Source organism: Sorex araneus, chromosome 5, assembly GCF_027595985.1.
Source record: "Sorex araneus isolate mSorAra2 chromosome 5, mSorAra2.pri, whole genome shotgun sequence".
NCBI lineage: Eukaryota > Metazoa > Chordata > Mammalia > Eulipotyphla > Soricidae > Sorex > Sorex araneus.
The window spans coordinates 143946736-143973011 of NC_073306.1; the positions used below are offsets into that span (position 1 = coordinate 143946736).

Consider the following 26276-nt stretch of genomic DNA (forward strand, 5'->3'; position numbering starts at 1 on the left):
ATCAGGGGAATGAGGACCATCGTTGTTACTGTTTTTGGCACATTGAGTATGCCATGGATAGCTTGCCAGGCTCTGCCATGCAGGTGGGATTACTCTCTCGGTAGCTTGCCGGGCTCTCCGAGAGGGACAGAGGTTTTTGGGGCAGCCTCTAATAAATAAATAAATAAAAACCCAAGCAAGAATCCAAGCTCTTTTTTTTTTAATAATGTATGAGTACTGCTATTTATTCAGCCATTAATTAAGCTGATTGAATGCCACAAACCCAACTTTTAAAAATATTTTGAAACTATTTTAGACAAAAGCCACAAACATTGATATAATCCTAGAATTAAAATTGATCAGACAGCTTAATCAATGGCTAAATAATTAACAGTACTCCTACATTTAAAAGAAATAAAAATAAAATTGATAACAAAGCTCCAATATTAAAATAGATATAAAATTATTTTATGTGAAAATTGTCATTATGCGGTTGTTAAGTCCTTGTCTAAGAATTTACTAAGCTGTTCGTTGCTAGTCGAACTCTGTTGTTTTTGTTTGTTGAGTTTAGCTGCCTTCTATGTTACTTTCTCATCTGATTTGTTAAGTACACTAATTCTGATGTCTCCATCCCACATGCTATTTTTTTTTGCCATACCTAGCTGCACTCGGATCACTACTAGAAGAGTTTGGGGGACCCTATGTGGTGCTGGGACTTGAACATAAGTCAGCCGTGTACAAGGAAAGAACCCAGTTCATAGTTCAAAACTCCCCAGCTCCCATCCCACACCTTTGAGTCTGGTTTCTCAGGCTCTGAATTTGAGGGAATTGCCCTTGCATGGCAGACTCCAACCTACTCTGGAGCTGTACAATTTTTCAGACTTAGCACCAACTCTGTGATTATGAGGAGTCTTTTTTTTTTTTTTGGCTTTTTGGGTCTTATCTGGTGATGCTCTCAGCAGTCACTCCTGGCCAATGTTGGGGCTGCAGTGCTGGGGGACCATACGGGATGCCAAGGATCGAACCTGGGTTGGCCGTGTGCAAGGCAAACACCCTCCCAGTGTAGGGCCCGTATGGTGAGTCTCTGTATACTGCTCAGGAAGCTCACTGGTCATGACATTTAGCTTTAATTTGCCAGTCATCCTCAATCTTTTTCCAAAGAATCTATTATCCCTAGAGTAATAGGGGCATGTAGGGACTGGAGCAATCCCATAGCAGGTAGGGCATTTGCCTTGCATGCGGCTGACATAGGTTCGATTCTCTGCATGCCATATGGTCCCCTGAGCACTGCCAGGAGTGATTTCTGAGTACCTGAACCAGGAGTAACCCCTATGCAACGCTGGGTGTGACCCAAAAAGCAAAACAATGGTACCAGGGAGCCAGGGATAGATGTTATGATCTTTCACTTTCTCCCTGGTTCCCACTGCTGCCATTCTAAGTTATCCCTTCTATAACTTAGTCACCAGTACTAGTCTGCCTGAGTGACCAAACTCCAAAACCCCACATCTACTTTCTCAGACCACTCCTAAGCATCAGATGCATGGGTCAATAAGAAATTAAGAAACAGAATACTGTAAGGAAAGCAAAAATTGAATATATAACTAACGCTTTCTTGGTGGTGGGTGGTGGGTGATGGTGGTGGTGGTGGTGGGATGTGTGTGTGTGTATGTGTGTGTGCACACGCACGTATGCGCGTGCAATGGTATGGATATATTTATGTGTGATGACCAAAGGTGAATAGCAATTGGGAGACCATCACAAAAACCAAATTGAGGAGCTGGAATGATAATACAGTGGTTAGGATCCCCAGCATCCCTTCTGGTCCCTGAGATGGCCAGGAGGGATTCCTAAGGGCAGAGCTTAAAATAAGCCCCGAACATTGCCAGGTGTGGCCCCAAAACAAAACAAAACAAAACAAAAAACTAAAAGACTTGAGAAAAAAAACTAAAAATTTTTTTTTAATTTTAAAAAACCCAAATAAGAAAAATGAAGGCCTGAATTTAGAGTGAGAAAAACACCTTGTGGATATTTACTGTACATGAATATAAAGATTTTATTTGATAAAAGAATATATCTGAATCAGAATTATAGTACAACACGTAAGTACAGAGCCAAGAGAAACCCCTGAGCACTGCCAGGTGTGGCCCAAAAACAATAAAAAAATATAGGGGATAGAGATATAGCACAGGAGTAGGATGCTTGCCTTGCACACAGCCAACTCAGATTCTATCCTCAGCATCCCATATCATCCTCCCAGCACCACCAGGAGTAAATTCCTCAGTGAAGAGCCAGGAGTTATCCCTGAGCACTACCAGGTACAGACTGAAAACAAAAAGGAATATAGCAGCTGGAGAGAGTAGAGAAGGTAGGGTGTTTGTCTTGCATGCAACCAACCTAGGTTCAAACCCCAGCACACATATTAACTCAATTCCCTCCAGGAGTGATCCCTGAATGCACAGCCAGGAGTAACCCCTGAGCAGACCATGTGTGCCCAAAGAAACACAAAAAATAAAAATTTAGATAAATGTGTATTGGAAAACATCAACTGACTTCTATATGCACCTAGACTCCAAATAGACATTCTCATACATGTAAGCTTCATCATATGTATAATCCTATAAATAACAGGTCATTCTTCCATCTCCAGTATACACCAAAGGCATTGCTAAATAAGAAAACAACAATGAAAATTTGAGGCAGATGAATACAATTACAAGTCTAGTTTAAAGGTTCATGACTTAAGGTAAAAAGCTAAGCAACAATTACAAAAGACCCAACAATGCAAAGGCTTAGTAGCAAAAAATGAGTTTATTATTATTCAAGGTTTTGCAGTTGTTTCACAAAATCACTCCAGGACCCACATTCTTTGATCACGTTGTACAATCCTCTAAGACACTGCTACCATTTGCATGGTTGATAGGAGTCATTCCACATTCCAACTGATGGAAAGGAAAGATCACAGCTAGGAAGCAAGTCAGATATATTCGAGGATACCCTGAAAAGGGCATGTAAAACCTGGGTGCACATACCATGAACAAGAACCTTTACGAAGTCACACCTGACTGCAAGCAAGATGAGTCATGTGGTCTGACTGTGAGCCAGAGAAGGGAACAATTCCTCTAGTGTGGTAAACAAAGCACAATCTCTGCCCAATAGGCCATGACCGGGAAATAGCTGCCATGATAATCAGGTTGATGGTTTATCTTTGAGCAGAAAAAAAGGGAGCTTTAATTCAGAAATTTTGAGGTATTGGCAACATAAACTGGAGTTACACAGATATACTCTATAAACTCATTAAGTTATCTTTTTTAAGTTTTTGCACCTTTAGTTTTTCCAATAAAAGGTTTTCAAATAAAGATGAATTGCTGCAAGAATATATACACAATACAATCTGCTGAATATATATCTTAAGATTCCTCAGTCTAGAAAGCAGAAAATTAGAACTCAAAGTGCTATATTACCATTAATAGTTTGGTCTTATCTACTGTACTTGGTAAAAGCAAACATTGTTCAACACGTTTTTAAGTTCAATTTTGATATTCAGTGTGAAATGGACTTTTAAAAATGAAAAACTAACTTGTAATATCCTAGAAATAAGATTTCAACCTAACAGCTCAACATGTGACAAATATTCAGTAATCAATTAGGTCTTAGCTCCAGCATTTATCAGTAAACCACCAGCAATGAAAACTTGGCTCGAGGTTCAATCAAAATGGTGCGAAAATGGTAGTCAGGTAAGGTCATTTCATGATCTCCAGCCTCTTACTACTTCCCTCCCCTTGTGGGTGGGACTTAACTGACACTAATGATCAAGACAACAGTAAAGGTGGTTAGATGTCTATAAGACTGGAATATTGGGGCTGGAAAGACAGTACAGCAGGTAGGGCACTTGCCCTCCATGTTCAATCCCATATGGTTCCCTGAGCACAGTGGGTGCAGCCCAAAAACAAAAGAAAAAAGACTGTACAGTCTTATTAGTGATTCCCTTGCTCGTTTTGAAAATGCAAACTGCAAAGACCAACAGTCAGGGGCTGTAGCGATCGTACAACAAGTAGGGCGTTTGCCTTGCACACAGCCAACCTGAGTTGATTCCCAGCATCCCATATGGTCCCCAGAGCACTGCCAGGAGTAATTTTGAGTGCAAAGCCAGGAGTAAAACCTAAGCATCGCCAGGTGTGACCCAAAATAAAAAAGACCAACTATCAGAGAGAATAGGCCCTCAGTCTAAAAGCCTACATGGAAGTGAATTCTGCCATGTGTCTGGAAGAGAATGCTTCTCCACCCAAGCCTGATAGATGAGACCACAGCCCTATCTGATGGGACAGAGCAGGCCCTCCAGGACTCTGCTGAGCCAGGCACAAGCTTCTGATCCAGATCATGTGAAATAGTGTCATGGCTCTTCTGATCCTTATAAATCCCATTTTCCCAAATCCAAGAACAGAAAGTAATCTGACAGAAACATCCTTTTCTATTATCTTCTCAAAAAGTTTACGCAAACTAGAATCTTAATGAGCATTTTAGGAGAATGATAAGGAAGTTCAAGATATGGACTAATTTTATGCCTTGCTTTTCAGCTACTGCTAGAGCTACCAGAGGCATTTCATTAGTTTGGTCAGTTTCTGAGGAAAAGAACATTTCTACCACTGCCAACTGCAATTTCCTCTCACTTTGGAAACTATAAATACAGGAGCAAGAGAGACAGTAGTGTCTAGGGTGTTTGTCTTGCCTGTGTCCAATTCAGGTTCAGCACCATATAAGTTCCCAAGGCACTACAGGGAGTGATTGCCATAGCACAAAGTCATGAGTAAGTGATTCACACAGCGAGGTATGTCCCTCCCCAAAATATATAAACACAGAGCTCTGTTTAAATATTTATCTTTCCTTCCTAATCCCTATTCTTTCTAAAACTATCAGTTGACAGATAGTTTACACCCAAAAATTCTTAATGATTCACTTACTAATGATTTCTACTATAATGAGGTAAATAGCAACAGATGAATAGCCTGAAACGACAAGTGTTTAACTTCTTAATCAAGAAACTATTAAGTTTTCGCACTGCTAATGTTCTGCTATTTCATCTCCATTTTATTACTCTTTATTACTTAACTTACGCTGTAGAAAAGAAACAAACAAGAGGCCAGAGAGATAGTACAGTGAGTAGGGTATTTTTCCAGTATTACCAGTGATCCCTGAGATCAGAGGCAGAAGCAATGCGGAGCACCTCCAGGGATGCTCCCCGCAAAAGAAAAGAAGAACAAAGTATTGGCCCAAACTTAAAAATCTGCTAGCAAATAGTAGAGACTGACATCCCAAACATTTCAGTCATACTTGTGAGCATGTCAGCCAGTGCTTGCAGTTATTATATCACACTTGCTAAACAGAGGGGTTCCACTGACCTGTGCCTTGTAATAGTTATGCAGCTTATTCCTAAAGCAGTATATTACACAGAACTGTCAAAAAGGCTCCTTTGTATACCACACACAGTAAGTGAATACGACATACAAGGTTCAATTACCTAAGGCCAAATGAAGCACGAGTCACTATGAAAGAACACACAAACACACAGACCTTTTTTTAAATTAATGCTTTATCCAGGGTAGGGAAGATGGCACAAAGGACTAGAGTAGAAACTTTGCATGAAGGAGGCCCAGATTCCATCCCTACATGCCCTCCACTTCTATCCCAGCACTTAGAGGACCAGCCTCTAAGCACCAGGCTGGGAGTAGCCCACCCAAAACCCAAAAAACAATCTGATCTCGGGGCTGGAGCGATAATACAGTGGGTAGGGCGTTTGCCTTGCATGCAGCCGACCAGGGTTTGATTCCCAGCATCCCATATGGTCCCCTGAGCACTGCCAAGGATAATTCCTGAGCACAAAGCCAGGAGTGACCCCTGTGCATCGCTGGGTGTGACCCCAAAAAGCAAAAAAAAAAAAAAAAAAAAACCAAATAAAGATCTGATCTCTTTTTCTAAGGAAACATCTGACAGATATATGTGTCAAAGTGACAGTGTGAGTGTGACCTTGCTTTTGTTTTTTTAGTGGTTTGGGTTTTTTGGCCACACCCAGCAGTTCTCAGGGCTTACTCCTGGCTCTGTTCAACAATCACTCCTAGAAGGTTTTGTGGGGGTCATATGGCGTGCCAGAGATTCAAAGCTGGCAATGTGCAAGATAAATGTCTTAACCCTGTACTATCTGTCCAGCCCCACTGCATGACATTTTTTAAAATATAATAAATTGTAGAATTTAATAAGCATGTCAGTCACCAAACATAGTGAAGAGGTCCCAGGTTCAATTTCTTTGTAGGCAGGAGTTGCACTATATATAAATTTCTATGGAATAATTTTGCTATATTTTATTTTCAAACAATCTTTTTTGTTTGGGTTGGATTTGGTTTTGAAACATATCCAGAAGGGTTCAGGGTCACTCCTGATGGTGCTCAGGGAATCATGAAGAGCTGGGCTAGCACTCAGTCCTCCTGCATGCAAAGTATGTGCTCCAGCCCATTGGGCTATATCTTCAACCTTTCAAACCTTTGACTAAAAAACAATTAACTTTCTTAACAAAAAATAGAAAAACTCATGAAAATTACTCACTCTTTTCACTCTCTCTCCAATTCTTAGACTCCACTAAATCACCTGAATGTAGAGCAGACATAATCTTCTGAGCAACACTGGACAGCGGTATCTTACTGACACCAAAGTTTACAACTGTCTCATAATTTTCCATTTTCATAAAATCCTAAACATAAGATAAACATAATACCCACATATTAAATCTGACTTTGAAATAAGAAACAAGTTACTTGAGAATGGAATTTACTGAGACTTTCATAGATTACTGCATAAGGGGCCAGAGACATCACAGCGGTCAGGGCTGTAAGCTCTCCAAGCACAGGGATTCTGAATACATAAAGTTATTGAATAAGGAAAAAAACAAGAATTCATTAAAGAAAATGTTTCACTGACTTTAAAAGTTTAGTGACTTTATTAAACTATATTCTTCTGTATATAAAGCAATAAAGTATAGCACATATAGTAAAGATTTAGTTTTTAGTAATTTTCAGTCTTCCAGACCAACAGCCTTAATCTCTGATTGGTTTTCTAAATTCTCCACAATCTCTTTCAGATAATCTTCATCCTTTAAGAAATATACATATAATTTTCTTTCCATTTGATGGAGCTTATTAGATGCCAACATTTTCCTTTTTGTCTTCACATCAGCAAGAATATCAGTAAAAAGATGATTTAGCTTATTCATTTGAGATTCCACTTGATGAAACTGCTCCATTAACTCCTAAAAATAAAAAATAAAAATGCTTTAATGCAAAAGCTCTATTTAGAACATTAATTAAAAATTTTGAATGTAACTTACATAGAATGAATATAAATGATTTAATAACTATTCTCACAACTTTAACAATAGATAAACATTAATTAGAAGTCTTAGTAGTTTAGGGGCTGAAAATATAGTACAGGGTTAGGGAGCTTGCCCTGCACTGCATGTGGCTGACCCAGGTTCAATCCCCGATATCCCATATGGTCCCCCAGCACCTCCATGAGTGATCCCTGAGCATCACTGGAAATGTGGCAAAAAAAAAAAAAAAGGTCATAGTATGTTTAGTATAAACTCCATCATGTAAGATCAATTGCAACAATTTCTGATAGGCATTTTAGTTACCCAATGTAAACTCTTGCTTCTGTATGTTCAAATATTCAACAAATATGCCAAGCATTGTTTTAGAAAATGTAGTCATTTTTAAAAATTCACCTCCTTTCCCAGTGTACATTTCACTTAATTTATTAATTTGCTTGAACCTCCTTGTTCCAGTCTTATCTGTTTTAGTCTTAGTGTCTTAGAAGATACTAAGAAAGCTTAGGAATGAGTTAATTGCCAACAAAAAGGAATTACATCAACAAAAGTCTTCATTTTTGCTTATTTCTTTTACTGATACAGCCAACAGAATTATGGGCTGAAGAGACAGTATAGGAATTAAGGCACAAGACCTGCATTGCAGATCTTGTCTCCATCCCCAATACCACAAAGTCCTCAAGCATAACCAGGTACAGCCTGAATATCCCTGAGCACAGCCAGGATAGCACAATAGGGTCCGAGCAACACTAAATCCTGAGACTCTTGCATTCAACCACAAACCAAATTAGCTGAGAATTGCATGGAGGGGCCTCTAGCCTCCTGAGTATGGCTTGGGAGACATTTCCTCCAAAAAAAAAGTGGGGGAGAAAAGAGAATTCATTTGATATTTGAAAACAAGTGATATTCAATTATTTTAAGTATGTAATTTCCTGCTGGAAAACCTAGACATACTGGATCCTTCACACTGAATAAATTCAAATTCCTTACTTCCTAACATTAAAATAGTTTATTAAATTTCTGTGGCTTTCAAATCAAATATTCTTATTCATATGTTTTCAGCCATATCATCAAAGAGGTGCTCAGAAATTTGTTCTAACTCAAACTGATCTGCTCAACATGGTCAAGGATGGTAATCACCTGGTGTCTTAGTTATGAACATGAATTCATAAACCTTTTTCTATACTAAATTATTCCTATTTCTGTGACTAGAACAGAAATCTGTATCTCAACAGGATCCCTATAACCCTGATGCACAATTTTAAGAATGACTGCTTTATACCTGTCATAGTAGAAATCAAATTTTAGAAATCAAATTTCCTTAAACTACATTTTAAAAATATAAAGTAATATGGAGCTAGAGCGATAGCACAGTGGGTAGGGCATTTGCCTTGCACACGGCCAACCCAGGTTAAATTCCTCCATCCCTCTCAGAGAGCCCAGCAAGCTACGGAGAGTATCCCGCCCACAAGGCAGAGCCTGGTAAACTACCCGTGGCATATTCGATATGCCAAAAACAGTAACAAGTCTCACAATGGAGACGTTACTGGTGCCCGCTCGAGCAAACTGATGAGCAACAGGATGACAGTGACTGACAGTGACAGTGACATATGGTATATGTATCAAGTAATATCTACATTATGTGGTCTTCCTTTTCAGAAAAATTTTGAAGGGGAGAACAATCTCACCTTTAATTTCAACCACTTAGAATCTAACAGTTGCAAAAATAAATCTACAAATTCTGGCAATTATTAAACTTCATTACTAATAAAAATGCCAACTTTAAGTAGATGGTATTTTATACCTTACTGAACTAGAGAAAAGCATTAAATAACATTGCCAGAAGGGGGGGGGACACCAGGGAAGCAACTGTTAACAAATTAAACTCATCGTGAAATTAAAAAAGAAAAAACCTGGGGGCAGAAGTGATGCTGGGAAAGGAGGTGGGTGTCTGTGTGCATGTGTTAAAATGCTCTGCCTTGGGGGGCTGGAGCGACAGCACAGCGGGTAGGGCGTTTGCCTTGCATGCGGCCGACCCAGGTTCGATTCCCAGCATCCCATATGGTCCCTTGAGCACTGCCAGGAGTAATTCCTGAGTGCATGAGCCAGGAATAACCCCTGTGCATTGCCAGGTGACCTGAAAACCAAAAAAAAAAAAAAAAAGAAAAAACTTATAAAACCACAGCATTTTAGTGATTTAAGGAGAAAATCTTTTCTATTTTAACATATATCAACATCTTTAAATTGAGAATACAGTTGTTACTGACTTTTAAGTCTTGATAAGTTGATAAAGTGTTGATAAGAAATACTTATCAACACTTGAATCTGGAGGGCGGGAGGGAGGGGGGCAGTCTGGGCTACACATGTGGTGCTATTCCTGGTTTCAGGGTCAACAAAATCTGAGGGCTAAATGTAGGTAAAGGGATATTCTTGATAACCTTCAGTATCAATACTGCAAACCACAATCGCCAAAACCACAATGCCCAAAACGGGGGAGGGGGAGGGGGAGGAGAAGGGAGAATGAGAGCAGGAGAGAGAGAGAGAGAGAGAGGGAGAGGGAGAGGGAGGTAGAGAGGGAGACTGCCAAAGGCAGGCAGGGGTTGGGGGGTGATGGGAGGGAACCTGGGGACACTGGTGCTGGGAAATGTACACTGATGGCGGGATGGGTACTAGAATACTGTATGACTGAAATCCAATCATGAACAGCTTTGTAAGGGTATATCTCACAGTGATTCAATAAAAAAGTTTAAAAAAAAAAAGGAGTGACCCTCTGGTCATGTTCAGGGTACCATACATAGTACCAGAGATTCAAACCAGGGTTGGCTGTATGCAAGGCAGCCTTACCTCCTGTACTATCTTCCTGGCCCCTAATTTTTTATTTTATATATATATATATTTTTACTGTGGAAGGAATAGTCAACCCTCAACAGAATTACCCTCAAATGATGTTTAAGTATATGATATACTGATTTTTTTTTTTTACTGTGGAAAGAATACTTAATCCTCAACAGATGTTTAAGTATATGATATGGTATCGCTAACTATGGAAACAATGTTGCACAACCTTTATTCATCTTGCATAATCGGAATTTTAAACCTATAAATTAATAATTTTATCGCCACCTCTCTAGGACCTGACAATTACCATTCTATTCTCTGCCATCTGCAAATAAAAATGTTTATTTCATAATATTAAGTAAAAAAAAGAAATTCAAAAGAGGGTCACAACAATATTGCTCCTGGGAATATACCCTAGGGGCTCAAAAAACACAATGCAGAAAAGCCATCTGCACTCCTATGTTAATTGCGGCACTATTCACAACCACCAGAATCTGGAAATAACCCAAGTGCCTGAGATCAGATGAGTGGATAAAGAAACTATAGTACATCTACACAATGGAATATTACACAGCCATTAGGAAAAAATGAAATCTGCTTATATATAGATGGGCAAGGTGAGTATCATGAGTTGTAGGATAACATTGGTTTCCCCTTACTCCCTGGCCACTGGGAGCTTGTGTTTATTGGTTGTCCCCCCAACCTGTCAATTACCTTTGTCTCCTGATCAGACTCTGACTTGTAAATATTGTCTTTTTCTTCTCCTTAATGTCCTTTGCACAGTTAGTAATTTCAGAGCAATTGCTTTTTGTATGGATACAGGATGAGCCTGTGGCTTGGGAGTTGACTGACTCCTGATAATATACCTCCTGGACATCTGCTCTCTCGACTTAAGCCTTAGTTGCCTTTACTTCCTAGATCCCCAAAAGCAGGGTCCTGACGAGGGACTGGATGGACCTGGGCAAGCAGTGAGCTATGAGTTACTCTGGCATCGAAATGGGCCTGGCAAAGTGCCCTATTTTTTTTTTTGTTAGTGCCCTAATGTTTAACTATAAATTATGAGCTTGATCATGGACAAATTCTGTCATGATCCAAAAGTAGTAACTAGATTTGGACCCTGCTAGGGTTAGGAATGATTAATCCGGCCTGAGCACTGTAGTCTGAGTCTATAGTGAGATGTCCCCAGGAGAGTCACCTTACAAGCCTAATAGTGTCTATTACTATGTCCATACAGAATGGTAAATATTAGGAAGATGTTAATTAACATCTTTAATTAATTGTGTTTGTTGGTTGTCCCCCCAACCTGTCAATTACCTTTGTCTCCTGATAGAGAGAGAAAGAGAGAGAAACAGAAGAGGACAGAAGGTTGCAAGAGACACAGGGTTAGAGGAGAAGGTTGGAGAGAGCTGGGAGACATGGCAGATTTAATAAACGGCAACTAATCAGCAACCAGCTTGGCTCTTGTTCTTCCTTCGTCCGTCCAAGGCAATGGCCGTCTCGGGTGGAAAAGCGGTCTGGGAGCACCAAATGCAGGCAGCAAGAGAGAGCCGCCTGGAGAGCCCAGGAACATGTTAATGTGTAATCCCTGTGTGAGAGGGGTTTTTACACAATGAATGAATGAGTCAGAGGGAGAGGAACAGGCATAGAATGATCAGTCATTTGCAGGACATTAAAAAAAAAAAAAAAGAAAAGAAAAAAACAGTGGGGCCAGAGTGATAGTACAGCAGGTAGGGCATTTGCCTTGCACGCAGCTGACCTGGGTTCAATCCCTAACATCCCACATGTTCCCCCAAGCACCACCAGGATTAATTCATGAAATTTCTGAATGCAGAACCAGGAATAACATGAGGTGTGACTCAAAAAAAAAAAATCATAATATGAGAATAATACCCAAAGACAATACAAATGAGGAGTAGGACGACAAGTTTCCAAGGTAGGAAACTTGACACAAAAAAGGGAAGGAGGGTACAGTAAGGACAGAGAATGGACCACTATGACAATCATAGTTGGAAATGACCATTCTGGACAAGAACCAGGTGCTAAAAGGAGTTCAAGTGATAACCACGAAACCTTTCAGTAGGAGTATTGCAAACTACAGTATCTAAAAGGAAACAAGGGGGGTAACGAGAGAAAGAGGAAAAACTGTCAGCAATAGAGTAAGGTTAGGGAGCAGTAGGGAAACTGGGGATGTTGGTGGCAGGAAATGTACACTGGTGAAGAACAGTGTTGGAACACAGTATGACTAAAATTCAATCATGAACAACTTTAACTGTGTACCTCCTTGTGATTCAATTAAAAAAATTAATTAAAAATTGTTTTAGGGGGCTGGAATGATAGCACAACAGGTAGGGCGTTTGCCTTCCACGCAGCCGACCTGGGTTCAATTTCCAGCATCCCATATGGTCCCCTGAGCACCGCCAGGGATAATTCCTGAGTGCAGAGCCAGGAGTGATCCCTGTGCATCGCCAGGTGTGACTCAAAAAAAAGCAAAAAAAAAAAAAAATTGTTTTAAAAATCGCGCTCTCCACCCAGACCAAGCCCCCAAGAGTGGCCGCACATGAACGGCTCCTCTGCTCCTAAAAGACCATGATCCCGAGGCCTAATGACTACTTTTGGCACCCAGCAGTTTCTTGCAGAAATGCCTCTAGACTGTGAACTAAGCTACGGCCCCATTCTGCCCCGGGAGGGGAAAGGTTTTTCTCTCTCGGCCTTTCCTTTCCCAGCAGCGTGGCGACCGTCATCTTATGGAGCCCACTAAGCAGAGGTACAAGCTTGCAGTGACATGACTTCTGGCATAAATTTATCTGGACTTAATTACTAAAATACCAGTAATATAAAACCACGCACGACCTCATATGCTCTTCATTCTCATTAATGGAAAACAAATTATCAAATGATGCCTTTTTGGCAGGTCTGATTTTTTGGGGGAAATTCCAATTAATAACAGTGAGTATTCTGTTGAAATACTGAATGCGAATCAAAGTAAAGAGAAAGTAAAGTGAAAATCATCAGACACACAGACAGGGAGCGGGGAGGGGAGATGGGAGGTATACTGGGGTTTTTGGTGGTGGAACATGTGCACTGGTGAAGGGATGGGTGTTTGATCATTGTATGACTGAGACTTAAACCTGAAAGCTTTGTAACTTTTCTCATGGTGATTCAATAAAAAATTTAAAAACAAAATTGTTTTAAAAAAGTGTCAGATATGGGGGCTGGAGTGATAGCACAGTGGGTAGAGCATTTGCCTTGCATGCGGCCGACCTGGGTTCAAATTCCAGCATCCCATATGGTCCCCTGAGCACCACCAAGGGTGATTCCTGAGTGCATGAGCCAGGAGTGACCCCTGTGCATTGCTGGGTGTGACCCAAAAAAAGTAAAAAAATAAATAAATAAAAAAGTGTCAGATAGATAGTACAAAATTTAAGGTCCCTGGGGCTGGAGCGATAGCACAGCAGGTAGGGCGTTTGCCTTGCACGCAGCCAACCCGGGTTCAATTCCCAGCATCATATATGGTCCCCTGAGCACCGCCAGGGGTGATTCCTGAGTGCAGAGCCAGGAGTAACCCCTGTGCATCGCCAGGTGTGACCCAAAAAAAAAAAAAAAAAAAAAAAGTTAAGGCCCTTGCTCTGCATTTGCCTCACAATGGTCCCCTGAGCACACCAGAAATAACCCCTGAACCACAAAAAAAGAAAGCTACATAAATGAAGGCAAAAAGCACAGATCTTACAAATACGGCATAGGAACTTAATATAAAAGAAAATAAACAGCAGTACAACAGAAACAGAGGACTCCATTATATAATCCAACATGGTTCAATTATTTGCACTTCGAACATGAGGAAAATAGCTTAACACAATTTAGTTTTTGGTGTGTTCCCACCCTCCACCCCGCCCTGCTCTGCGCTCCTAGGTGGTAGTGCATTTTGGGCTACACCAGGTTGTGCTCCAGGCTTATTCCCAGCTCTGTGCTCACTCCTGGAACTTTGTATTCAGGGGAGACCATGTGGTGAAGAGACTGAACCAGACCTCCTACATGAAAGGCAAGCACATATGCCAGTGATCTACCTCTCTGAGACCATGTGGTGAAGAGACTGAACCAGACCTCCTACATGAAAGGCAAGCACATATGCCAGTGATCTACTTCTCTAAATCATTCATCATCATCATAGAAAATTTTACACAATTTTCTCACAAAACCAGTAATATTATTTTAAAAAAAACTAACCACAAGTATTACTTCACACCCTGTAAGCACATTAATACACACTACCAAAAAAAGAGAAAAAACAAGTATAGGCAAGGAATTAGATAAACTGGAACCCCTGTGCACTGCTGGTAGGGTAATGGTAACACTGCTCTGAAAAAAAGATAATTTCTGAAAAAGTTAAACAAAGAATTCTAAAATGATCCAACAATTCTATTCCTACATACACACCCAAAAGATATGAAAATGGACTAAAACATATACTTGTACACTAATGTGTAGCGGTACTAGTCACAAAAACAGCACACAGGGGCTAGAGCGATAGCACAGTGGGTAGGGCGTTTGCCTTGCACACGGCCGACCTGGGTTCGATTCCCAGCATCCCATATGGTCCCCTGAGCACCACCAGGAGTAATCCCTGAGTACAGAGCCAGGAGTATCTGCATCACAAGGTGTGACCCAAAAAGCAAAAAAAAAAAAAGAAAAACAAAAATGGCACACAACCTAAGACTACATAAACAGAAAAATAGGTGCTAAGTATCTAATAGGTTATCTAATAAACAGACACATAGACATTTTCATAGAAACAAAGTATTAGAAACAGGGTCTCATAGGACAGATAGGGAATACCTGTTTAAAGGGCAGTGTTTGGGGAACCAGAGCAATAGTACATCGGATAAGGCGCTAGCCTTGCATGCAGCCTATCCAGGCTCGATCCCTGGCATCCCATACAGTCCTCTGAACACTATCAGGAGTGATCTCTGAGCATAGAGCCAAGAGTAACCACTGAGCTTCAGCAGTTGTGGACCAAAAACCAGAATAAAAGAGCAGTGTTTCTGTTTGGAATGATTAAAGATGAAAAAGTTCTGAAAATATACAGTGATAAGCTGCAAAAGGAGTTATAAGTGCCAAGACCAATAATTCTTGGTGCCAGATAGTACAGCGGGTAGTGCATTTTCTTTGCACACAGGCATACAGGTTCAATCCCTACATTCCATATGGTACCCTGAGCACCACCAGGAGTAATTCCTGAGTTTAGAGGCAGGAGTAACCCCTAAAGATCGCCAGAAATGGCTCAAAACAAGGGGGAAAAAAAACTCAGGGTAGCTTATTTTTTAATTCTTGGTATAAGTATCACATATGCTTGTGTCTAAAATATCTTATACTTTGAGGGCTGGAAAAATAATATAGCAGGTAGGAAATTTGTCTTGCATGAAGCCAACCCAGGTTTGATCCCAGGGACTACATATGGCCCCCATAAACACTCCAAGGAGCCAAGAACAACCCCTGAGCACCACTGGGTGTGGCCCAAATATTTAAAAAATAATATATATGGATATGTGTGTATATGTATATGTTTTAATTTTGTGTACTAGCAGAACACAGAGTGCTGAAAAGAGGTTAAAAAGGAAAAATGCCTTCCACAGACACATGGCTTGGGGGAGTGGGAAGAAAATTGGGGACATTGGTGGAGAAAAGTGGGCACTGGTGAAGAAACTGCTGTTGGAACATTATATCTCTGAAACTCAATCAGGAATAATTTTCTAACTTTATAATTAAAGGTGATTCATTTTTAAAAAAGGAAAGAATAGTCTATGTACTGCTTAAAACTACCATAAAGACATATTAACATGTAAACCAAAACTAGGATATAAAAAAAATTTTAAAGAAAAATAAATTTGATCTCAGGACAATGGAAGTTGGGGAAATATTTTTCTTGTGTTAGTATTTCCTTTTACAATAAATGTTTTTATTATCATGGCAAACACTCACCTGATCACTAAGCAAAAGCTGATTTCCTCCCTGATACAGGGCATCACAAAGCATGTCCACATCATTATTCAGTTTGGATAGAAAAAAAAAATGTTCCTGGGCAGAAATTGCAAATTTATTTTGTATTGAAGAAACATCCATTTTAAATTTTTCAGCTGCTTTCTCAAGGTTTCCATGGGTTATAAATAATTCTCTTTTCTTGGTTTCTCCTTCTAAAAGCTGGTAAAGTCTAAATTGTGAAAAAAAATTAGTGGAAAAAAAATCTCATTAGTATAATTTTCAAAATTACAATTCAGTATTCAGTAAAGCATGTTACTGTGATCTGCAGATATTATGATTCTCACAAATTATAGGTTTGTAGCAACTATGCATTGAGCAGGCTTATTGGCACATTTTTCTAATAGCATGTCCTCATTTCATATCTGTCATATTTAATGTATGTACTATTTTTTTGTTCATTTGTTTTTGGGTCATACGTAGCAGTGTTTAGGATTATTCCTGGCTCTGCACTCAAGGATCATTCCTGGTGGGTTCAGGGGCCCATGTGGTTATATGGGGTTATATGGGGATCAAACTTGGATCAGCAGCATGCAAGGCAAGCACCCTACACCCTGTACTATCACTCCAACTCTGTATGTACCTTTTGTTTTGTTGTCACATCTGGCGATGCTCAGGAGTTACTCCGGGTGTTGCTCTCAGGGATCTCTCCTGGAGGTGCTCACAGACCATATGGAATGTGAAGATCAAACCCAGGTCGAGCACACGCAAGGCAAGCACCTTATCTGCTATCTACTATCTCTCCAGCCCCTGTACCCCCCCACCTCCCTCCCTCCCTCTCTCCCTCCCTCCCTCCCTCCCTCCTTCCTTCCTTCCTTCCTCCCTCCCTCCCTCCCTCTCTTTCTGATATATTACTAGATTGAACTAAGCCACAGGTCAGACAGACAGTACATGGGCATTTGCCTTGTACATTGCTGGGTTCAATCCCAGCATCCAGTACTATCCTGAGCCCTGCCAGGTGTGATCCCTTTGCAGAGAGCCAGGTATAAGTTCTATGTACCACTAGGTGGGCCCCAAAGAAAACAAAACAAAAAGATTTCAATGCCATCCTTTTGAAATGGTACAATAAGGACCTTCTGTTACCTGCTCCGTCATCCCAGATGAGACTTGCAACAGGCAGATTATTACTGGGCCTATTTAGAATGGGAGACAGAGCTCCAAAGGGAAGCGGAGCCCCTCTCTCCTGGGTAGGTCGCAGCAGCCTCCACACCTGACCTGCGCTACGTTAAGGCACAATCCACACCACGGCTCCTAAAGTGCAGGGATGCTTACAGATTGGCACAGTAAGTTACTCAGCAAATTACATGCTGCTCAATAAATCTTCCTATCATACTGTAAGGACAGGCAGAGAAACAAAGCAACCTCTAGCTTAATCTCTCAGCATTTTCCAGGGGGGTTAACTACAAAAACTCATCCCCAGCAGAGCAAGAACACTAAAAAAACAATGGGGGTAAACGCATAGAAACCCACTAAACTCAAAGAGCAGCATCACTTACGACATAACACCAGTAAATTCCCAGTGTCTTTAGTCAGAAATGACAGAAACGGGGCTGGAGCGATAGCACAGTGGGTAGGGCGTTTGCCTTGCATGCGGCCGACCTGGGTTCCAATCCCAGCATCCCATATGGTCCCCTGAGCACCGCCAGGAGTAATTCCTGAGTGTAGAACCAGGAGTAACCCCTGCACTTTGCCAGGTGTGACCCAAAAAGCAAAAAAAAAAAAAAAAAAAGAAAAAGAAAAAGAAATGACAGAAACAAAGAACATGGCAGGTGATATTTTTAAAAGTCAGTAAAGGTTCTGAACAGCAGAATTAACAGAAGCTAAGTCAAAGATTAAGGACCTCCAAACAGAAGTCTGAAAATAAATGAACAGCAAACCAGAGAACTATGGAATGAGTTCAAAAGAAATACAGGAATCAAATCATGATGTCCCTGAAAAACAGGAAGGCAAATGTGATAAAGAAACAATAGTTAAAGAAATCACTGATAAGAACTTTCCAGAGTTGGAATTATAGGTACTGAGATCCAAAGCCCAACAGTCCCAATGAAAATAACTCCAATTAGATAAAGTTCAAGACACATTATACTGAAAATGACAAAATTCAAAGAAACAGAATATTGAAAACTGCAAGATCTAAAAAGGAACTATAAAGGAAAACTTGTAAAATGTACAGAAGATCAAATGAGACTACAAGCCAGAAGAATATGGAAGGATATAGTACAAAATGAATACTTCACCACAAATACTCTATACAGCTAGATAATCATTTCAATTTAAAGAAATTATACAGTTTCATGGATAGGCAACAGCTAAAAGAATTCATAACCTCTAAACTAGTTTTGTAAGAAGTGTGAAAGGGGGGAGCTGGAGCGAGATAGCACAGCGGGTAAGGCGTTTGCCTTGCACACGGCCAATCCAGGTTCGATTTCCAGCATCCCATATGGTCCCCTGAGCACTGCCAGGGGTAATTCCTGAGTGCAGAGCCAGGAGTGACCCCTGTGTATCTCCAGGTGTGATCCAAAAAGCACACACACACAAAAAAAAAAGGCAAAAAAAAGAAGGTGAAAGGGGCCCTTTTATTTATTTATTTATTTATTTATCTTTTTGGGTCACTCCAGCCCGAAAAGGGTTCTTTTAAAGGACAGGAGAAACTTCCCATTGTGTGGCAGTGAGTATATATCACTAACGGTGCATATGGTTGTTCTCTACTAGATTAAGAGAGGTTTTAAGATTGCAATTAATTGGGGCTGGAGCGATAGCATAGCAGGTAGGGCGTTTGCCTTGCACGCGGCCAATCCAGGTTTGATTCCCAGCATCCCATATGGTTCCCCGAGCACATTCAGGAGTAATTCCTGAGTGCAGAGCCAGGAGTAATCTCTGTGCATAGCCAGGTGTGACCCAAAAAAGAAAAAAAAAAAAATTGCAATTAATCATCACAAATTGACTTTTATTGGTTTATTTTCTGATAATTCTATTTGCCATTCTTTAAAGTTTCTTTTACCAAGCAATATGAAACATATTTGTTATATGCTTATCAAGGAGTTGAGGCAGAAGGCTTCATTTATGACAGAGAAGGTATGATTTTTGCAATAAGATTCAAGTACAGGGGCTGGAGCAATAGCACAGCGGGTAGGGTGTTTGCCTTGCACGCGGCCGACCCAGGTTCGATTCCCAGCATCCCATATGGTCCCCCGAGCACCGCCAGGAGTAATTCCTGAGTGCATGAGCCAGGAGTAACCCCTGAGCATCGCCGGGTGTTACCCAAAAAGCAAAAAAAAAAAAAAAAAGATTCAAGTACAGGGGCCAGAGCAATAGCACAGCGGGTAGGGCATTTTCCATGTACGCAGCCAACCCGGATTCAATCGCCAGCATCCCATATAGTTAGTGCCCCCAGTAATTCCTGAATGCAGAGCCAGGACTAAAAATCTTCTTAGCATCACTGGGTGTGACCCAAAAAGGAAAAAAAAAAAAGATCAAAAGTACAAAATAAGGGGTTGGAGCGATAGCACAGTGGGTAGGGCGTTTGCCTTGCACGTGGCCGACCCAGGTTCGATTCCCAGCATCCCATATGAGCACTTCATATGAGCACCGCCAGGGGTGACTCCTGAGTGCAGAGCCAGGAGTGACCCCTGTGCATCGCCGTGTGTGACCCAAAAAGAAAAAAAAATTAGTTATGTAAATTAGAACAGGCAGGATACTATATTGTAATAAATGATTTTAACAAATTTACATAGGTTAAAATCATAGAGCAATCAATCACTACTGTAGGATAACATGGGGTATGGCCTTTTAGCCTTGCTGCAGGGAACTTAGTTTACCTTAAAGCAAGGTCCTTTCTGCATGGACACAGGAAGACAGTTAATAATATGCTTTGTAACTTGGGAGCTGACTGACTCCAATAATATTTACTCCTGGGCATCTGCTTTCTCCACTCAGTTGCCCTTAGTTTCTAGCACCTTAAAAGCAGGGTCCCAACAAGGGATGGAATGGACCCATGGCAAGCTGTGAGCTACCCTGGCATCGAAATGGGCCGGGCCAAAGCGCCACAATACTCAACTATAAGTTGAGAGCATGGTCATAGACAAATGCTGTCATGAACCAAAAATAATGACAAGACCAGGACCCTGCTGGGGTTAGGAAGACTAACCTGGCCTGAGGACTGTGGTCTGGAATATATAGTGAATGTCCCCAGGAAGAACCAAACTTAGTTGTTAAAATACAGAAATCCAAAACCGCGCAGCCATGATAGCCCCATATCTCATATCTCTTCACAGCAGGTCTGACTCTAGTGGGGAACTCCTAACAATAATAGTGAGTTTTTTGTTGAAATACTGAATGTAACCAAAGTAAAGAGAAAATAAAGTGAAATTTATCAGTAACACAGGCGGGGTGGGGGGGGGTGGAGGTATACTGGGGTTTTTTTGGTGGTGAAATATGTGCACTGGTGAAAGGATGGTTGTTTCAGCATTGTATAATTGAGACTTAAGCCTGAAAGCATTGCAATTTTCCACAGAGTGAGTCAATAAAAAAAAAAAAAAAGAGTAGATCCTGAACATTAAGTCAGGTGTGGCCCCAAACAAAAATTTTCTGTTCCCGATATATCACTCATTGTCATCCCGCTGATCATCAACTTGCTCAAGCAGGCGCCAGTAATGTCTCCATTCGTCCTAGCCTCAGGCCAGCCATTCGTCCTAGGCTGAGATTTTAGCAGCCTCTCTTTATTTGTTCTTCGCAGTGGTACCGCATTGGAGGCTCCTTCAGGGTAAGGGGAATGAGACCCAACATTCTTACTGTATTTGGCAAATCAAATATGCCACGGAGAGCTTCCCAGGCTCACATACTCCGATGTAAAATATGGTTATCTCAATAATGGTATAACGGGTCAGAGAGATAGTTCTATGGCTGGAGGAACTGTGCTCTGCATGTAGGAGAACAGAGTTCTAACTCTATACTACACCATTCCCTAAGCACCTTTAGTAGCAATCCCCAAGCATCAAACTGATATAAGCATCAACAGCCAGGTATGGCCCTAAAACAGAACACCTGTAAAAGTGAGAAATACTTGACAGTCATTCCTCTAAATCCACTCACTTTGCTACTTCACATTTAACATAAATGAAAACGGGGTGAAATTTTTAAAGGAAAAAAAATGCACAGAGAAGTGGAAGAGAATAAAAAGGTAAAAATAGATGGCAACAAATACTATTATTGTCTAGTATTTGTCTAGTAGTGTAGTGTGTCTAATTTCCACAATTATTCAAACTCCAGTATCTTATTGAAAAAAAGAAGAAAAAGAATAGTAAAGTAATAAAACCTACCTCTGTGCAGAACAATCCTTTGTATCGATAATATTCCTTGGATTCATCTGCTGAGATACTGACGGGTCTGTTAGCATTTCTAATTGCTGGTGGAGTATTACATTACTTTTACTAAGTTCTTGAGTTAAATTTTCAAGTTGATGATATATATCCCAATGCTTTCTCAATTCAAGCTCATATGACAACTGTAGAAGCTCAAATGATGCCTTCTGCTTTATCAACTGACTTAGAACGAATTTTTGTCTTGTTGTGTAACAGTCTTGTTTAGCAATCTGCAGATCAAAATCTCCTTTAACAACTGGCATATTCAACAACTGAGCATTCTCTCTTACAAGAGCAGGTAAACTTTTCTCTTTCATATGAGCGATTTCTTCTTCAAGTTTGAGAATCTCACTGCTCAAACTTGAAATTTTAGCATCCACATTATCTTTGACAACAGCCTACAACAAGGAAAATAATTACATTTCAAACTGCAAGTTTTAAGCTGAAACAGTTTTAAAACTAATTTTACTTTCCATTTCAAGTGATCAGACAGCATGCTCACAAAGAACTAATTTTATACTAGCATAAGCTGAAATTACAGCATAGGAAAAAAGTATGAGTTGAAGATTTTTTTTCCTTATTTTTTTTCATATCCATCACTTCACCAATGTACATTTCCCACCACCAATGTTGAAGTTAATGAACTGAAGTTAAGGCAAGTATGAACCTAACTCTTATGCTATTATTGTTACACACAGTGGTGGCTATTGCTCCAACACTTATTTTTTTTCTTTCCAATGCTATTGCTCCAACCCTTATTTTTTTTCTTTCCAATAAGTGTCCTTTTGTTGCCACCACTGTGTGTGTGACTCAAAAAGCAAAAAAAAAATTTTTTAAAAAGCTATTCTCTTATACTTTCAGCTTATTTTAGAACGACAGAAAAACTGGTCTCATACTATTCTAAAGTTGGTAACAGTTATAGTAACTAACTGCTGCTATTCATATTTCAGAAAATTTGGGCTTCCACTTAGCTATCTAGTAATTAACATCATCATGAAAGCAAGTTTTCCAAGAGTAGAGACAGACATCTACATTCTCAACAAATAATCCCTACAGCATTTGAACCTCATCTGCTAATTTCTTTAGTTCTTAATCATACTGATCAATATCTTCAAATTATAATCAGTGATTTCAATCTACTTAAGTTGATTTGATTTCATGAACACCATACTCTGGACAGAAACAGGCAGAAAATCCTTAAAACAGCACTAAGGTAATTCCATACATCATTAAAAAGGGAAATTCTGGGGCTGGAGCGATAGCACAGCGGGTAGGGCGCTTGCCTTGCATGCGGCCGACCCGGGTTCGAATCCCAGCATCCCATATGGTCCCCTGAGCACCGCCAGGAGTAATTCCTGAGTGCAGAGCCAGGAGTAACCCCTGTGCATCGCCAGGTGTGACCCAAAAAAGAAAAAAAAAAAAAAAAAAGGGAAATTCTGGGGCCAGAAAAATATAGCAGTATAGCAGTTAAGGTGCTTGTCTAGCAAGGAATGTCAACTGAGGTTGAATCCCTTGTACCCCATATGGTTCCCTGAGCCCAACCAGGAATGATCTCTGAGGAAGTCCAGGGCACACCAAGGTGTGACCCAAAACCAAAACAAAATATCCATTTACTTTATACTAAACCAACATAAATTTTAAATACAAGAGTGTGAAACAGGGTTTGATTCCCAGCATCCCGTATGGTCCCCCCAAGGACTGCTAGCACACCAGAAGTGTGTGCATGAATCAGGAGTAACTCCTGTACACGGTCGGGTGTGACACAAAAATAAATAAATAAATAAACACAAATCTAGGTTTTATGTTTGTTTACCTTGTCAGTGAGGCGATGAAGGTTCTCCTCTACCCATTTAATTCTTGATTTCATGCTCAAATTATTCGCTTTCAAGTGAATTAACTGGTGTTGAATACAAATGTATGCTAGATGCAGTCTAGCCATCTCCAATCGTCTCTCCTCAAGAACTTCTTGATTGTCACAAGTAGATGGTGTTTGTATATCTAAAAGTTGAAAATTTTCTTCATTCGACCTTTCAACTACTTCGAGTATACCCTGGAAAAAGTGTTTTTTGGTATATAAAGTTAATGCTGCTGTGCTTTGCTCTTCTTGGCTCAGGTATTTCTCCAAGGAAAACTGAGACATAAACACCAGTGGATCTGTCCCTTGACCAAAATCAGAAATCCTGAAAAACGTCATTAATTTTGCTACTAAATCAGAAAGAGCCTGAAGTTCATTGCTGACCTTAATATTCATAGCGTTTAGTATTCCCTGACTCTGTTTCAGCTTTTTAGTGGCTTCCTCTTCTTTAGCCTGTAACCTCAGTGACTTGTGACTGGTTACTGAGGCCATCAACTGGTATTTATTGCGTCGCTGAATTTTTAGGTTTTTTAATTTCTGCAGCGTTCGAAGCTCCTCCTCCAGTTTCTCGAGCTCCTTATCTTCCAGGGCAGGTGTCCTCCAAGCGGAAGGCTGGCAGGTTTTGAGGGCTTCCTCCAACGCGGCTCCTTCCAGGACAGGCTGGCCAGATTCCTGCAGCTCCGCGAATGCCTTCAGCTCCTCGTCGGCCAGGACGTGCAGCTCACTCACCGCGCCACAGAACCACCTCAGAAACGCCTCCTCTTTCTCCCTCTCGAACAGCCAATCAAAATCCTCCCCATTGAGCGCCACAGCCCTGGGGTAGTGGATTCTCCTCAACGTTTCCACAAACTCGTTCCCACAGCTCATGGCTATTTACTTTGACACTGGGGATTAGGAATCCCAAGACCGGCGCGGCTACGTGGCCCGCAAACGAGGGAAAGGGGTTTTAGAATCTACCAAGGTTCCTCCTGCGGAGGGAAGCACCAAAGGTTAGAGCACAAACGCGCGACTCCGGGAGGAGCGAACAAGCGGGTCCCGGCCACCTCAGGCCGCAGGGAAGGCTTTGGTCAGGAAACGTCGCTCCCCGTCGCGCTCTTCGGGAGCGGAACACGACGCGCTAAAGCACCTCAGCGCCGGCCGCGCGGCGGGACACACGGAGCCTTCCGCGGGCGTCGGCTGCAGCACCGGGTCCCCCCGGCCCTGGCCTCTGCTCGGGCCCGCCGCCGCGCCGGCACTGCTGCGGGACGGACGGCCCCCAGCCCAGGGGCCCCACCAGAGCCCCCTCCGAGCCAGCACGCCCACCCGCAGCGCCCGGCCGCCGCCGCCCGCCCCGGCCCCCTCACAGGCGTCCTGCCCCAAACCCCTGCCCTTCTTCCTGACGGCCGCGACTGTGTCGCCGGACTGAGGAACGGCCCGCGCCTCCCAATGCCTGAACCTGACGCGGGCATCACTCACAAGAAGTAGGCCGGCTCGCGCCTCAGGAGCCCGCCGACGCGCCCGCAGCGCGCACTGCCTCACGGGAGGCAACGACGGCACACGCGCAGAGGGTGGAGCTGGGCGGGGGGCGGGGTTCAGGTGGCTCTCTGCGCAGGCGCGGCTCCAGAGAAGGCGGGGCTTGAGGAGCGGGCTAATGGATGCCCTTCCGCCCTGGCCTGACGTCATCTCCAAGAGCGTGCTGATTGGCCTTCCGCCGCAGAGGCGGGCGCGAGGGAGGGCCGGGCGCCCGGAAGGTCTGGCGCGCTGAGACGGCTATAGCGCTTTTCTGAACGTCGGGATCGAACTGAGATGCAGAACGTGCGTAGTCAGGTAAGGTGCTAGAGTCGGGCAGAGCTGGCCGTGCATGCAGACGGCTGTGTGAGCACCGAGCGCCTCCCGGCGCCCGCCCCTGCCCGCGAAGCGGGGTGCAAATCTTGCCGATACCTCCAGTGCCACGAAACCAGACCTTTGAGGTCATCGTTTGTATAGACACGACTTACTTGCACCTCTACCGGACAAAATCAGCTCTGCTTGTCCGTTTTCCACAGATCCATACTTAAACGTGTGAGGTTGATTATTAGGACACGCCCGGTCACCCCCACTCCCCCAGACTCAGCCTTGGCAATGCCCTCATTTAGAGCCTAGCCTGTTAAATGGGTAGTGACTTTTACAAGTTTTGTTTCCAAATAAATGTATAACTCATGGGCTGTTCTTTCATAGATATGACTATTTCATATACATATATACCCAGGATCACGTAAATTCTCAGGAGATGAGCTCTTGCAAATGGAGCTTTTTCTCATTAAGAAGAGGGCAGAGATGGAGGGAGAGGTGGAAAGGGAAGCAATCCCAGGAAAAGAGGTGGGATATGGGCCCAGGGGAGGGGGAGGCAGAGGCTTGGCAGGGCGTTTGCCTTGCACAAGGCCAACTTGGGTTCGATCCCTTGTACCCACTAGCCCCTGCCAGGAGTGATCCCAGAGCACAGAGTCAGAAGTAAAACCTAAGCGCTGCTAGTTGTGGCCCAAAACAGCAACAGCAATGAGAAAAAATGAGGGAAAGGTTATTTCTAGAAGGAAGGAGAAATTCTGAGGAGAGCAGTCAAGATGCCAGAAGGAAAGCGGCGGCTCTGCAGAGTGGGGACAAGGGCCCTGCCAGGCACAGGGGCCATTCTCCATTACTTCGTCTGGTGACTCGTGGGTGCTGGGCTGGCCCAATTAATTCTCCATATGATTGTGGGCTTTACTAACCATAGTGCTTTGTAAAAGTTTCTGAGGCAAAACAGTCATTATAAATATAATGTAATTATTGTTAGGGTCTTAACCATTGACCAGAGGTGCCCAAAGACACCTCATCACTCTGGCCTTTA

The 26276-nt window shown here is 42.0% G+C and overlaps 2 protein-coding genes across 3 annotated transcripts in view; both read right to left on the minus strand.

Annotated features, from left to right (window-relative positions):
• POLN (DNA polymerase nu) overlaps window positions 1–6737 on the minus strand; it is a 107810-nt gene extending 101073 nt beyond the window's left edge. The window contains exon 1 of the mRNA XM_055137330.1: window positions 6574–6737. Coding sequence (XP_054993305.1) covers window positions 6574–6712 — 139 coding nt within the window. The 5' untranslated portion in view covers window positions 6713–6737. The remainder of the gene's footprint in view (window positions 1–6573) is intronic.
• Window positions 6738–6759: 22 nt separating this feature from the next.
• On the minus strand, window positions 6760–24943 carry HAUS3 (HAUS augmin like complex subunit 3). 2 transcript variants are annotated; one of them, XM_004617401.2, is made up of 5 exons: window positions 24890–24943; window positions 23393–24402; window positions 21538–21977; window positions 16163–16391; window positions 6760–7273 (listed from the first exon to the last, which is right to left on the minus strand). In XM_004617401.2, exons 2-5 carry the CDS (start codon window positions 24299–24301, stop codon window positions 7040–7042), a joined length of 1812 nt encoding a protein of 603 aa, XP_004617458.2. In that variant the 5' UTR covers window positions 24302–24402; window positions 24890–24943; the 3' UTR covers window positions 6760–7039. The 2 variants fall into 2 exon arrangements, 1 of the variants encoding a protein (XP_004617458.2); XR_008630117.1 differs by lacking the exon at window positions 24890–24943 and adding an exon at window positions 11501–11771 and having other exon boundaries at window positions 7143–7273; window positions 23393–24863.
• Between the last annotated feature and the right edge of the window lie 1333 nt (window positions 24944–26276).

Bases quoted from the DNA above. Each gene is read 5' to 3' on its own strand.
- HAUS3 (XM_004617401.2), bottom strand. From the start codon at position 24,301: ATGAGCTGTGGGAACGAGTTTGTGGAAACGTTGAGGAGAATCCACTAC. The intron at 21,978-23,392 runs GTAAACAAACAT...TCCTTGTTGTAG, and splicing joins TTCATCGCCTCACTGACAAG to GCTGTTGTCAAAGATAATGT. The intron at 16,392-21,537 runs GTAGGTTTTATT...TTCACAATTTAG, and splicing joins AAGGATTGTTCTGCACAGAG to ACTTTACCAGCTTTTAGAAG.